General features: G+C 37.7%; 1 protein-coding gene across 6 annotated transcripts in view; it reads left to right on the forward strand.

Annotated features, from left to right (window-relative positions):
* The window catches only part of rptor (regulatory associated protein of MTOR, complex 1), a 146646-nt gene that overhangs the window by 22778 nt on the left and 109706 nt on the right, over nucleotides 1-14162 (forward strand). For all 6 annotated transcript variants that reach the window (XR_001425925.1, XM_015040097.1, XM_015040100.1 and 3 more), the window contains exons 3-4: nucleotides 5372-5530; nucleotides 7338-7484. Coding sequence is in view for 5 of the 6 variants with exons in the window: in XM_015040097.1 (XP_014895583.1) it covers nucleotides 5372-5530; nucleotides 7338-7484 (306 nt within the window). In the remaining variant the exon portion in view is untranslated. The remainder of the gene's footprint in view (nucleotides 1-5371; nucleotides 5531-7337; nucleotides 7485-14162) is intronic.

Consider the following 14162-nt stretch of genomic DNA (forward strand, 5'->3'; position numbering starts at 1 on the left):
AAAAAAAAAAAAAAAAAAAAAATATTTAAAAGAAGGGGGGGGGGGGGGGGGAACAAAAAAAAAAAACATTTGCAACCAGATAATTACATGCTCTGTAGTAAACATGACATTCAGTCGGATTGAACTTTTACTGTTGTCTGCCATGGATCAGACGCTTTTCGATAATTTCATCACAATAGTTGTCTGGATTTTTGGTTATTTTTATGGGGTGCCTTGCTCACACACTCACTTTCAGCTCTGTCCACAAACTTTGACCACAAGAGGTGAAAGCGAACTATGAGCGATGCAGATCTTCAGTGGGAGCTTCTGCCTCTAAAGTGTTTTATGTTGCGCTGCTGTAAAACAACACTGTTACATAACATCACACAGGAAACACGCTCGTCTTAAAGGTGTGCCCTGTATCATTTCAGGTCCCATTTATCATCATGTCACTAGCTGAGAACAGGTGACCTTTACAAAGCACTACAAGCATTCAGGATGCAATTAAATTCAGACTGTTATGCTGAAGGATGCAAGGTGAGCTTTGCTGGTTGTCACATATACAATGATAAAAAAAAAAAAAAACAAGAACGTGATAAGCTCAATTATTTAATTATTCATGCAGAGAAACCATGTATATCTAAATAAATGACGAGCACTTTGGATGATAAAGTATGAAACAGAAATTGCATACTTAAAAATGCAATTATCTTCTTTCAACTGTAGAGTTTAGTTTGATGTTACCTTTATTTAAATGATCACACTCTCATGTATTCCAGCTAAATAAATTGGGGGGACTAATGCACAGGTTACCCTTAATGACAGTGAAAAGTGAATGTGTCAGAGAGAGGAAATGAGCAAAGTCAACCTCTGTCCCCTCAATCACCAGCCAACATCTTCTGGGAACAAACGGCACGTCTGAAAGTAAAAGCACCACAGAGAAACAGACAAATAAATCAAATGGCCGATTCCTGGAAACATTTAAAGTCTCCTCTATTTATTACATACTACTACCAGATACACAAACCAAGCTAGATCTGGTATTTTAATGCGCCAGATACATTTTACATCAAAATCTTGCAACCAAGGCTGATTTAATTTTTTGTACCAATTTGTCTCAAGACAACAGCATTTAGCCAATAAAATGTGGTTACAGACTGAAATATTCATGAGGAAATATTTATAATCGGATTGAATCTGGGACTGAAAAACAATTCCAGACTGAACTATTTACTATAGATTTGTAATAAGGACAAATATGATATTCAACTGAAATACCAGCAAGGAATTAAAATCAGAAAACACAATACGTGTTTGTGCACAAATCCATCTTTTCACCAAGAAAAGCTGTCAGTGCATTTATAGACAAACATCATGTCACTTCCTTTCTGACAATGCTACATGTGTGGAAAAATTATTACGTCGAGTTTTTAGGCCAGTGACACCCTCAGCCATAGAAAGTTAAGACTAAGACCTATACTAAAAAATTACATTGTCTTTTGTCATAAATATAATCTAATACTAAAACTTCCTATGCAAATCACTTTAGTTGTACCATACACAAGGTGAAGAACCTCCCGAAACCTAGCCTAATCTTTGTGTCACACATTGATTTTCACAAGTACAACAAAACAAGGCAGAAACAGAAAACTCACACAATGACCTGGAAAGGTAGGGGCTGTACAGCATGTCAAGGACCAGAGATACAGTCATCACGACGTCGGTGATGACACGGTGAGAAACTATTCTGGGTAAAAGTCAACAGTGCACTGCTAAAGGTGACGGTGACAACTGGGCAGGACAAAAGTGGCTTCGTGTCTTTGTCACTCTGAGGGATCCGGTGCTGAATCAACTAAAACGGATCAGCTCATTGAATGTGTACATTTCATTTCACCATCAGTGGCAAAGGCATCGTTATTTATATATATTTTATTTTATTTTATTTTTTTTTTTGGGGGGGGGGAGTTGTGGTGTCAACAGTTCGTTTCTGAGTATTCTCCTTACAAACTGATTTTATTAAGAAAAAGTCATGTACTGTTTCAGTCAAACAAATTTAATGTCAGAAACTAACTTGAGTTAATAAACAACACAGCTTTCAGATGACAATTTCATTATCTTGGCCACAAAATAAGATATCCTTTGCAGAATCATTTTAGTTCTAACGTGTCAATTTCCATCTTTCCATCCAAATGAACTTGTTTTAGTGGCAAATGTGCATATATATATATATTTTTTTTTAATGAAAAGTGAAAGACTGTGTAAGAAGGCCGGCTGAAGCTGGTGAGAGTCATTATCCTCGTTGAAATGAGTCCTGTGCCGCTATGGGCTGAAGGCCACATGCGGAGGAAGAAGCCGTTGCTCCAAAAGCAACATAAAAAGCCAGATTACAGTCAGCAAATGCACCCATGGAGTCACACAGTCTGATGAAATTAAATCTGAAGTGCTTGCCCAGAATGACAGTTGTTACATTTGGATGAAAGTAGATGGGATATTAGATGGTATTATGAGGAAATAACTTGATTCAGAAATATTCGAGTGACATCTGAAGACATTGCAGCTTGAGCACAAATGGGTCATCCAAATGGACGATGACCCTAGTGCCTAATTCACACAGCAAGATTTTAAAATTGTTGGCCGATTTTCAAAGCATAAGAGACCCCGCACATGACAACAAACTAATCATAGATATAACAGGTTGGTTCTCTACTATTTAGTGTAAAGCCACAAACATTCAGATCTTGCACAAAATCTCTTGAGATCAGGCAATAGATCAGAATAAACAATCATGGCCGACGAGGAAGAAACAATAGTTTGTGGACTAAAAGAGAAAAAAACAATATAAAAATTTCTCTGACATCCACCGAACTTCCAGGTGTGCCATCGTAGTTGTTTTTTCTTCTGTATGTCGGATTCTCCTCTGTGTTTTTTTTTCTTCACTTGTTTAATTTCTTTCATTTAGTTCATATTTACCTTTTTATTTCTTAGTGTTAATTGATACTGCCTTACCTTTTTCATATGTAATTTAGATACCCTGTCTCCATCACTCACTGTAACACCATTATGCCCTTCAGATGCCACTTGATGCCACAGATATTAGTGTTGGACCTGTTGGAATTGAGACGCTTTTATCCAATAATGCACAAATTAAATTATCCTGCCAGTTCCGCCATGATTCTTCTGTTCGTCGTCCTCTGGACACTGGAATCAGGAATATTGGCGTCTGCTCAGCTTGGCCGCTGTATTTTATGTGATGCGACAAACTGTGTGTGTTCTGATTCAGCAATTCACAAATTACAAGATATAGGTAGGATTACAGTATCCAGAATCATTTAGTCACCAAATAGTTGATTATTTGAATAATTGAACACTGTTAAAATGTTCGACAATTCTCGTTTGGGAAAGTTTTGAAGAAGAAAATGTTCTACATATTTGAAATAAATCATTAGGTGCTTATTAGCCACATTGCACAGCTATTTATTTGTATTCAAGTAACTCGTTTAAAAAAAGAATCTATCAGCTCCTGGTTTCTTTCCTGCTTGTACCAAAGTTTCCTCATTGTTTGATTTCATTTCATCGTCATTCCAAGAAGAACTGCATAGATCTGTGTGACGTGATGAGAACATTTTTAGAATGAAATAAACGTGTTTTCTCCAGCTATTTATTATAATTTTTAAAATCTTTATCTGTGTATACACTTATATACTTTATATATATACTTATATATACTTTATATATATACTTATATACTTTACATATATACTTATATACTTTACACTTTATACAAGTTAAATTGCAAATATTTACTGCATATTTACTGCAAATTTGAATAACTAGAGAGTCAGATAAACATGTATAAGGATATAGTACATGCTCACATCCCTGTTTTTATATAAAAGTGGCATTGCACATCGATGTAAACTTTTATCACCTTTTATGTTTTTCATTTTCTCAAATTAGGTTAAATTTTGGTCCAGTCCAAACACCAGCTAGTTTTTACTCTGAATATTTAGACGACCAAAAGGTTTAAGAAAGCTAAAAATGAAGAGGGGTTTTATTCTTTAGCCTAATGAGTCCAAGTATACATCCACATGTTCAGAAGAATCAATATATTTCCACACAATCGGATAAACATTGTGAGGAACATTGCAGAACATTACACACAATGCAAAATATTATTTGCACAGTAGATGGGCAAATATTTATAAGTTGATGTTATGTGTTGGTAGAGTTTTACCCAAGCAACCTTAATGCTTTTTAAAAAGTTTTTCAAGAAAGTTATACTCCAAAGCTTTCCATATTGTCAGAATTCATAATCTATAGATGAGTTCTGCTTGTTTTTCATGTGAGCATTTTCCAGTAGAAAGTTTTTAGTGGCTTTATCTGAAAGAAACTTGCAACAGATCTTAACAATAGTAAACTAACAGATGAAAGGAAAATAAAAAATAAAAAAATCAAAGCCCCAGAAATGTTTTCTGCCTGAAATATATTCTAAATAAAAGTGAATCGAAGAGCAGAAAAAAAAAAAAAAACTGGTTTTATTTTTGTCATAATTACATATTTTTTTGGTGTGAGAGAAATTGATTTCATTAAACATTTACTGTTTTTTTTTCTAAAGATAATCATTGATACAATAGTAGAGCAAGAAAAAATAAAATTGCAAGACACATATAATAACCTCTTTTGTCTTGTCCAGGTAAACGGAGGGGAGTTATTGTTCTGAGCAAAGTGATGGTTGTGTTAGATAGCTAAGTAAAACTGTTGGTCCACAAGGTCAGCTTGCTGTTTTTATGAGCTGTATTGGCTGGATGGTTGTTAGATGAGTCTACGTTAAAATGTCTGCTGTGATTCACATCCAGTCAACAGGAGGCAGGCTGTTCACTAAAAGCCACGTTAGTTACGCAACAAAAGGGCTTCGTTGAGCTTCACAATGATTCAGAGCAGTCAGAAAAGGAGCTTTTCTGTTGCATAACTAGCTGCTGACACCTCCGTGTCACTTTCAGCTTCACACACTCCAGCCCTTGATTTAGTAAAAACCCAAAAAACACTCCCCTCGTCTCCGGCTGTAAAATCTCCTTGGATTAGTTACGCCGAATGCTGCTATGAACTTCACGCTTTGTGGCTCCAGAGCAGTGGAGTCGGAGATGAAATACGCAATAGGTGGTCGAGAAAACAAGCAGGCGACATACAGACGGTGACAAAGACACTTATTTGCCAGTATGTTCAGAAGCTTATTTGGCGATTTGAGGAGATGCAGCAATGTGCCACTTTGCTTCTTATATTTTTGACCTTTGATTTGTGTGTGATCTCATTTTGGGGCCTGATTAGATGATAGCTGTATTAAGATTAAGGTAGACGTATATCGTCCTGATGTCTTTGTTGTTATGCTTTTCAGGCACGCTACAAACAGAGTCTGGACCCCACAGTGGACGAAGTGAAGAAACTTTGCACGTCACTGAGACGCAACGCCAAAGAGGAGAGAGTCCTCTTCCACTACAACGGCCATGGAGTTCCACGGCCCACCGTCAACGGGGAAATCTGGGTTTTTAACAAGGTAGAAAACACAAAAGACATCATAAGAATTCCTGGTTTTACCTTTAAAGTTTACACATATTGAGTCATTAAGTAAAAGTGTAATTTGTCAATAAGTATATGAAAGGGGAATAATCTGTTTTGTTTTTGTTTTTATGATTAGATAGAAAAAAGTAGAATTAAAGCAAAGTTTGCAGGACAAATACATTTTTTTTAAAACTTTTTGGATTAATTGAACATTTAACTGTATTCACAATAGAATTCTCTAAAGTTAAACTATGATGGGCTCAAAAACAGGACTGATTAACAGTTCTGACTTTGCATCATTGTAGACAATACAATAATAAGACAGCCACCACAAGGAGGTAAAGTCACAAAAGATCATTAAAAAAAAAAAAGAAAGCAGACTTTTCAGAGTGTTGTGTCTAAACATATTATGTGAAAGTTGAGTGGAAGGAAGAGGTGTGGATAAAAAAGGGCACAATCAGCAGGGATAGCTGCTGAGAGGATTGTGAAGCACAAGTAGAGCCCATCCAGTATGAGGGAGATTCACAAGGTGTGGAGTCCAGATGAAGTCAGAGCTTCAAGATCCTCTGCACTCAGACGTATTTAGGACATGAGTTCAACCACTCCTGAACAGTGGACATCAGAAGTATCTAATCAGGACTAAGGACAAAAAGGACCAGTTACCATTTTCTTTAAAGGTAGAATTACATTTAGTTTTTCATTTGATAATCAAGGTCCCAGTATCTGGAGGAAGAGTGGAGAGACACAAGATCAATGTTGCTTGAAATCCAGTGGATTTTAAAGTCAGTGCTGACTCTGGAAGCATCTGCTGGTGTTCATCCAAATGTTTTATTGCATCCAAAATCAAGCTTCATGTAGATGCTGATTTCATCCTCTAGCAAGACCTCATACTTACTCACACTGCTAAAGGACCTGATAAAGTCTGTAGCAAACATGTTATACCAGCTTGATTGGCCATCAAACTCCATGACCTGAACCCGAAGAGCCTGTGGAATATTTTCTAGGGGAAGACGAGACGCACCAGAGGCAACAATGCAGAGGGGCCCTTAAAGAAGCTTGGGATTTCTTAACACCCAAGCAGAACCACAGATTGAGCCCCTGAAATAAATTAACTTCTTGCCAGAATTGAAGTTTATGGAAATGAATCTGTTTATTTTACATCTTTATCTTTTTCCTCTGAAGCGCTGCAGTGCTCCCAGTTGCACCTAAACATCAACTGGTCGTGTATAAAGTTAAACTGTGAAAACACAAAATCTTACCAAGTGCTTTTGGTCTAGTTTCTAGTGCAAATATCTTAGTACCCTTGAAATTGGACTAAACTAACCTATTAGTAGCTTTTCAGCAAGATATAGGAGCTTGTTTTAAGTAAATAATTACTAATTCCACTGGCAAGTGAAATAATCTGCCAGTGGGATTAGCACATTTCCATCAATATTGAAGAATTATTGATTTAATACAAGCTCATATATCTTGCTGAGAAGTTACTTGTAAGTTGTTTTATTTCTTATTTCAAGGGTATTGAGATATTTTGCACTAGAAACTACGTAGATCAAAAATACTTAGTAAGATTTTGTGTCTTTCCTGTGTACATTTCCAATATAATAAATGAACTTCCTCCGCTCTGCATGTTTGCATCACTTGCACGTTTTCAACCCTTTTTTCCCCACTTCTTTAATCAGCGGTTTCCATCAAGCAGATGCCTGGTGAATAATTGAACAATGTAGAAATCTATAAAAGTGACTTATCAGCAGCAACACGATGCACCAAATCTCACACCCCTCTCATCTCCCTCTGCTTTTCAGAATTACACACAATACATCCCGCTGTCCATCTACGACCTGCAGACGTGGATGGGGAGCCCGTCCATTTTCGTTTACGACTGCTCCAACGCGGGAATTATCGTCAAGTCGTTTAAGCAGTTCGCCCTGCAGAGAGAACAGGAGCTGGAGGTGAGGGAGCTTCTGCAAAACCATTCATGGTTTACGACATGTTGCTGCACAGGAGCAATGAAATACAAGCTGGGATTTAACAGGAGAGGACGACATTCTAAAATATGAGACGAGTCTTTCAAACACAGAGTTAGCGAGCAGTCAGATAGAACGAGATGAAGTGTTGGAGTTATTAGAAATGGGCAGCGTTACTACTGAGCACACAGGACCTGTACAGAAGTTGAGGAAGTCAAACCAAAATGGTGTCGAGTTATGATTCTCAGCTGGATCTGAAGGACTTGGTTTGTTCCCTTTATCCATAAATACAAACTTTCCACACAGTGTGGGAATGTCTGGATTTTAATTTTAGTTTTCAAGATTTGAATACATTTTTTTATATTATCAGATGTTTGCTTTCTTTCCCATAGACTAAATGCTATTTCAATCTTGTGTCTCATTTTTCTCTCCCTGTCTTTCTGTCCTTAATTTCTTTCTTCTTCCTTTCCTCTGTCCTATCTTCCTCTATCATGTCCTTTTCCCCCTTTCCTTCTATCTTTCCTCATGTCCGTTCTTCTTTTCTTCCTACGTGTCCTTCCTTTACCTCTCATGTCCTGTAATGCTTCTTTTCTTCCTTGTGAATTTCCTCTTCCCCTCATTACTTTTCCTTTTTCTTCTGTCCTACTGTTTATCCTTTATATCCTTTCTTTATTTTCTTTCATTTTTTCTTCCTCCTTCCTGTCCTCCATCTCTTTTCCTTGTGTATTTTATGCTTTCCTTCCTTTTTATTTGTGTCCTGCCTTCCTTCTTTACTTTTTGTCCTTCTTTCATTGTGTCCTTTTGTTTGTTCCTTTTCTCATGTCATTAATTCTCTTGATTCTTCCTTTTATTCCATCTTTCTTATTTATTTCCATCCTCTCTTCCTTCTAATTTCACTAATTTCATACTTCCTTTTGCTGTTTTTCTTCCTTGTTATTCCTCCTATCCACTTGTCCTTCATTTTGTCCTACTTCTCTTCTATCTGTCCTTCCTCTCCTTCCTCCTGCCCTTTCATAAGTGTATCATCCTTCCTTTCTTCCTGGTGTGCTTCCTTCTTTCCTAGCGTCGTTTCTCCATTGTTATCCTGCTCTTGCTCCATCCATCCATCCAGAACGCCTGACTCCTGGGAAATTTCAGTCTCAAAGTATGAATTTTTTACATGACGAATATGTAGGAACTCTTCAAGCAATCCATCACTGCTTCAGTCTTTTCAACACTTCACCTTTTTTATTATGTTGTCTCATCTTTTCTCCTCTGGCTGAAACTAGCAATGTGAATGCCTGATGAGATGGCGCTGTCATTTATTTTAATTATTCATAAAGAAGTTTTTGCCAAACTGTAGATTAACGGAAAAAAAAAAAAAAAAAAACGTCAGTGAGGAAATAGGAGGATGTACAGTGTGGAGCTGGAAGTTGGCAAAGAGGAGCCACGGTGAATGATGCACTCCCTTTTAAAAAGTAAAGGTGAAAGCAGCAGATAAACTGCTGAGTCGCTGCAATGCCTGTGTTTGCCCTCAGATTAACCCGCTGTGTTCTGAGAGTTTCATGAGGTCATAGGAGGATTGTGGGTAAACATGCTTTAAAAACCTTTTCCTCCACTAAATTAGCACTTTGATTCCCTCAAAAGGTGTTTTCTTTTGAGGGAAAACACCTTTTCCCTCAAAACTGAGAGAACTCCTAAAAAAAAAAAAAAAAAAAACGCCTGCAGGAACAGAGTGAAGTTGTAGCCCTGGGAGGGAGGACAAATGTCGACGTTCTTGCTTGATGTGTACATGCTTTTAATTTTTTCCTACATGTCCTCTTACATACAGAAATGAAGATTTTGATCATTCTTCTCTACACAACACCTGTAGATCAGTAGGTTTCAATCCCGGTCCTCTGAGCCTCTGCTCCAGTACACATGATTTAAATTACTATGTGACGTTCTCAGTATGTAAACAAGTCATCCAGAAGCTTGTTAATCACACATTGATCAGGTTGGGTGTGTGGCAGCAGGGAAACGTCAAAACACAACAGTAAAAGCGTGAACAACAGTAGATCCTCTGGGTCACAAAGTGAAAGATTTTCTCTTTCACTGCCATCTTGATTTGTGTTCACACATCAGATTTTAGAGCTCAGCAAACCTTATTGTCAATCTGTTCCTTAATGCCTCTGCTTTTCACAATATGAGGACTTCATGTTTAATTACACCAATATGTACGCTTTTATTGTTCAGTTGTGATTTAGCTGTGTTTTACAAATGTTACTACTTACATGTAAAATGAGTCTAAAAGGGAAATTAAATAGGCTTTGTACCTACTCAGAAAAGACTGGGCGCCTTTTCTAATAGCCAGTAGGAAAATAAAACTCTGACTGCTATTGAAAGTTTATTTATGAGAGCGCTCCTCTTTTACACTGCGGTGCTGTTTTTGTCAAATTGATTCCATAAAGCCTGGGATGGAACAAGGCAGCAAATGTTTGATTGATCATTTTTACACTTCCATTTACCTTAAGGAGATTTCCTGCGTCGTTGCATAATAAGTTTTCAGTCCCAAAGCTTTCAGATTCAGCCGTTGGATTTATGCAGGAAGTAAGCTCAAGGAGTAATTTAGTTGGATGCATGGGAAGTTGCATAATATCCATACGCAATATCACTTTTCCTCTTTGGTACCTGCACTTTCCACTCTCTTTAACAGGAAGTATGTAATAGGGTGATGTAATGGAAGATTAGCATAAAGGTGGTGACTTCCAAATAGCTCCCAATCTTTCAGGAGAGGATCAACAGAGCCTCGTGAAAGTATCCATGCCTCTTCTGAATACTTACTTTGGTACAGAAAATGAAATCCAGTGTAAGCTGTCAGAAGTCACTAAGCTATGGAAGAATCAATCTGTGAGTAATTTATTTGTAAATTACTGCTAGTCTATGAAGGCCACAGCGTCACAAAGGTCAAAAGCCATAGCAGACAGGTCAGGGGTTAATTTGGGGAGAATTTTTAGAAGCACTGTTCATCTGTGAAAGAAAAAGAAAGTCATTATCTAAAAAAAAGCTTAAATTTATAAATCGATTCGCAGTTTGTCACAGGGGATTGGTCTGACATGCAGAGTGTAATGTCTAGTGGAAGATTAACACCACACATCAGTCTAAATACCTCTCCACAGTGAGTCGTGGTGGCGGCAGCATCATGCTACTGGCATGCTTTTCTTCAGCAGGAACAGGGAAGCTGGTCAGAGATGATAGGAACGCAGAAAAGACAAATGGAGAACAATTCTGGAAGAAAATACGTCATAGGAGCTGCAAAAAACATGGAGTACAATTCCCCATAACTTTGATTGAAATTCTTCTTTTTTCCCCTGATCTATTGTACAGAAATGGACAAAAACAGATTGAACCTTGCAGCTCTTTTGTCCCAGTTTCTAAAAAGTTCAAGAAGTGCGTTGCTGTAAGGGGGGATTGTCCTCCTCAACATGCACAGATAGTCTCTGTGTTGCAACACATTCGTTCTGCACATCACTGGTCCCAAGCAGAGTCATCCAACCACACAGCACCGAGAAACGGACCGCCTCTCAGCTCTCGCCCAGAACGACAAGCTTGACTTCACCAGGGACCGTTTTACTCGAAAACGCTGTGATGCAGATCAAGTGCTGGGTGAGATTAGGGAGGCATGACAGAGGGAGGGGTGTGTTTTATCACCTCCTCCCATTTCTGTATTATGGACCTCATGTGGACCATGCAGTTCATCTGTGTGTGTGTAAGAGATGTGTACTGAGTGCACAGCCATAGGGCCACCTGCTTCCTTTTAAAAATCTCATCACTTCCTGTGAGCACTCAGTGAACATGCTTGTTGCATTAGCAGGGAGTAAAGTGTGTGTGATGTTGATAAGGAATCACTGCAGCTCTTACAGCTACTGCTCTCTGGGTGTACTCATGTTTGTGTGTGTGTTGTGGTTTTGCTGTTTCCAGTACGCTAACATTAAACCTTCTCCTCCCGCCCCCTCATGTAATATTGCAATAAATAATGCATGCATAGCTCTTAAACCGTAGTTCTCAATTAGCGTTTCACATGGCAGCTCTCTTCTGCTGAGAACATCTGAAATCCTCTTCCTGTGAAGAATTAGTTTTGTAATTTAACGTTGCATTTATGGGGGGAAAAAAGAGGAGTCTTCAACAGTTATATCCTGCCGTATTGTCCCCAGTAAAAGCAAAAAAAAAAAAAAAAAAAAAGGCTGTCATTATGATTTTCATGGTAATTTCCCAGATTACAATATGCTAATGTGATAATTACAGTGGATGCTTGGCATTAATCAGCTTGTGCCGGCGGTGCTGTTGTGTTTACCGTCAGGATTATCATGGCTGGCAGCGACACGCTTTCTTTCACCAGATGATGTTCTTAGGCTAACGCACCGAGAGGCATTAGACGCACGCACTACTTTCTGATTTATTTCTCCGCAAGCAGGATCTCCTAATTAGCCGAAGGAGGAATTATGTCATAACAAGATTGGCGGAAATCCATCTGAGCGGCACCAATTGTACGCGCCCGCAAAGCGCTTCAAAGGGGAGAGAGAAATGTGTTTGATTCAACAGGAAGGAAGACAGTGGCACACCTTGCCACCGCTCTTATTAGTTGAGACAATTTTTCTTTTTAATATCATTATTTATTCATGTGTGCAGAGCCACTGTTAGAGCTATGTGTTAAATACATAAAGTAATGAGATCTGGGCTTCACCCTCCTTTTTTGGCCCTCTATTACGGAGCCTATTAATGAGTTATTGGACTTGTAAAGAGCAGCATATACAACAATAAAGTGTTCCTATATAAATCTATGCAGCTCCATTACAAGGATATCTTTAAAGTTTAATAAGCTCTACTGGAAGCTGCAGTTGAACGAGCAAAATGAAATAGTTTCCTCTTACGTTTATTGGTATCTGTGACAAAACCTCCGATTTTTTATGCTGTTGTTGTATTTCACCAAGAGTCTGTTGCTATTGGTTGTGCATCACAAATCACACTGCATGCTCTCTCCAGAGCAAATCTCCAGTGGTTTCACAGCACGAGGTGAAAGTAGGAATTTTTTAAGCTATAATGCATCCAGCTTTGACTGTTTCACAGCAGCTCTGCTCTAAGACACAGGTATAAACACTCTGTTTATACCTGTGCAGTAGTAGCACGTCTAGCTGAATGGGGCTGAAGCTTACTGTCAGTACCACTCTTCATAGGTGGTTTGCATGCATCCCCTGATCTAATGAGCCGGTTTTAACCTGTTCATACGGCTCAGGAGCAACGCTGAAAACTGAGGGCTGAAACAGCCTTCAGCCACTTTGACATTATGGATGTTTTTGGTCAGAAGGACACAGATTTTTATAGGTTTGACTGATTTGCAAGTGAAGATGTTCACAGTGAAACATCTTCATAGATTGGATGGGTGTGTGGCAGTGTGGAAGGAAAATTGTGACGTTACATTTAAATGCAGGTATTAGTCGATGCACTGTGGAGTCATTTATAATCCTGTATATAAATAAATAAGCAGACTAGAGTGTGGATGGTGTCTTCAGTCTTTTTAGTTGGAATGTAGTTCATTTTGTGTGGATGCTATAATTTCAGCATCAACTCTGATATTCAAGCTTCTTTCATTTTAATGACTGTTAACTTGGAGATGATGGACACACCATTCTGTTTTCCATTATTAAAACCTATATGTATATATATATATATATATATATATATATATATAAGCTTGCTGTCACATACACTTTTAAGATTTATTAGTGGATAAATAGACCCTGTTTTTTTTTTCTTACATAAATTGACAAAAACACTTTGCACTGTCACTTTTTCCAATTGATTAACCAAGCTCTTCCTCCTTGGCTCCCTGATTTTCCTAAAGTGTTTGCAGACACAGAGGAGTTTTAGCACTTTGCATCTCTGTTTCAAATATGTTGTACTTCAATTTAAAGAAATTCTCTTAAGTCTCTCTTTATCAACCGATTTTCTAATCTGAGATGTTATATTACACATGAGAGCAGCCTAATGCATTTGGGGATGAAGACCCAGACGACTGAAATTTAAACCAGGTTTCAAAATAGAGGGGGGTTTTGTGATTTTTATTTTTATTTTTAATGTGTATTTTAGAAACTGATCTGCTGAGAATTTTAAACACAACAATTTCAAAAGTTTACATTGAAAATATCCTATGAGTGGCAGTAGAGTGGTTGAAATCAGAGATTAGAGGAGAAGAACAGGCTGCTTGAGATATACAGAATACAATCTCTAAACTCACAACATATGACATTTTTATTGGTTCTTAATAGTGAGGATTCTAATAATGATGTAGTTAATTTTAATTAATTGCATTATTAATTGTTTTTCACTTAATCAACCATCATTTGTGTTTAATTGTCCAATGCCTCTAATTGTAGTCATAAGTTGTTTTATTTTCCTGTCAAAATTGCTTTTTCATCCCCCAGCAGTTAATTATATTTTTGGTAGGAAGAATAGCATCTCTAATGGTTGATTTCTCACCAGAATAAAGACTCACAATGAAAAAAAAAAAAAAAAAAAAAAAGCATGCCATCACAGTCAGGATGATAAGAGAAGGTTTGGCTTTCCGCCTCTGTTTAAGTTCCAGCGCTCATTAAAGTCTAGTCAGCTCTACAAACAAACTATGTAGAAGTCCCATCATCAAACTTA

Source organism: Poecilia latipinna, unplaced genomic scaffold (assembly GCF_001443285.1).
Source record: "Poecilia latipinna isolate Pla-1442-1.1 unplaced genomic scaffold, P_latipinna-1.0 Scaffold496, whole genome shotgun sequence".
Lineage (NCBI taxonomy): Eukaryota > Metazoa > Chordata > Actinopteri > Cyprinodontiformes > Poeciliidae > Poecilia > Poecilia latipinna.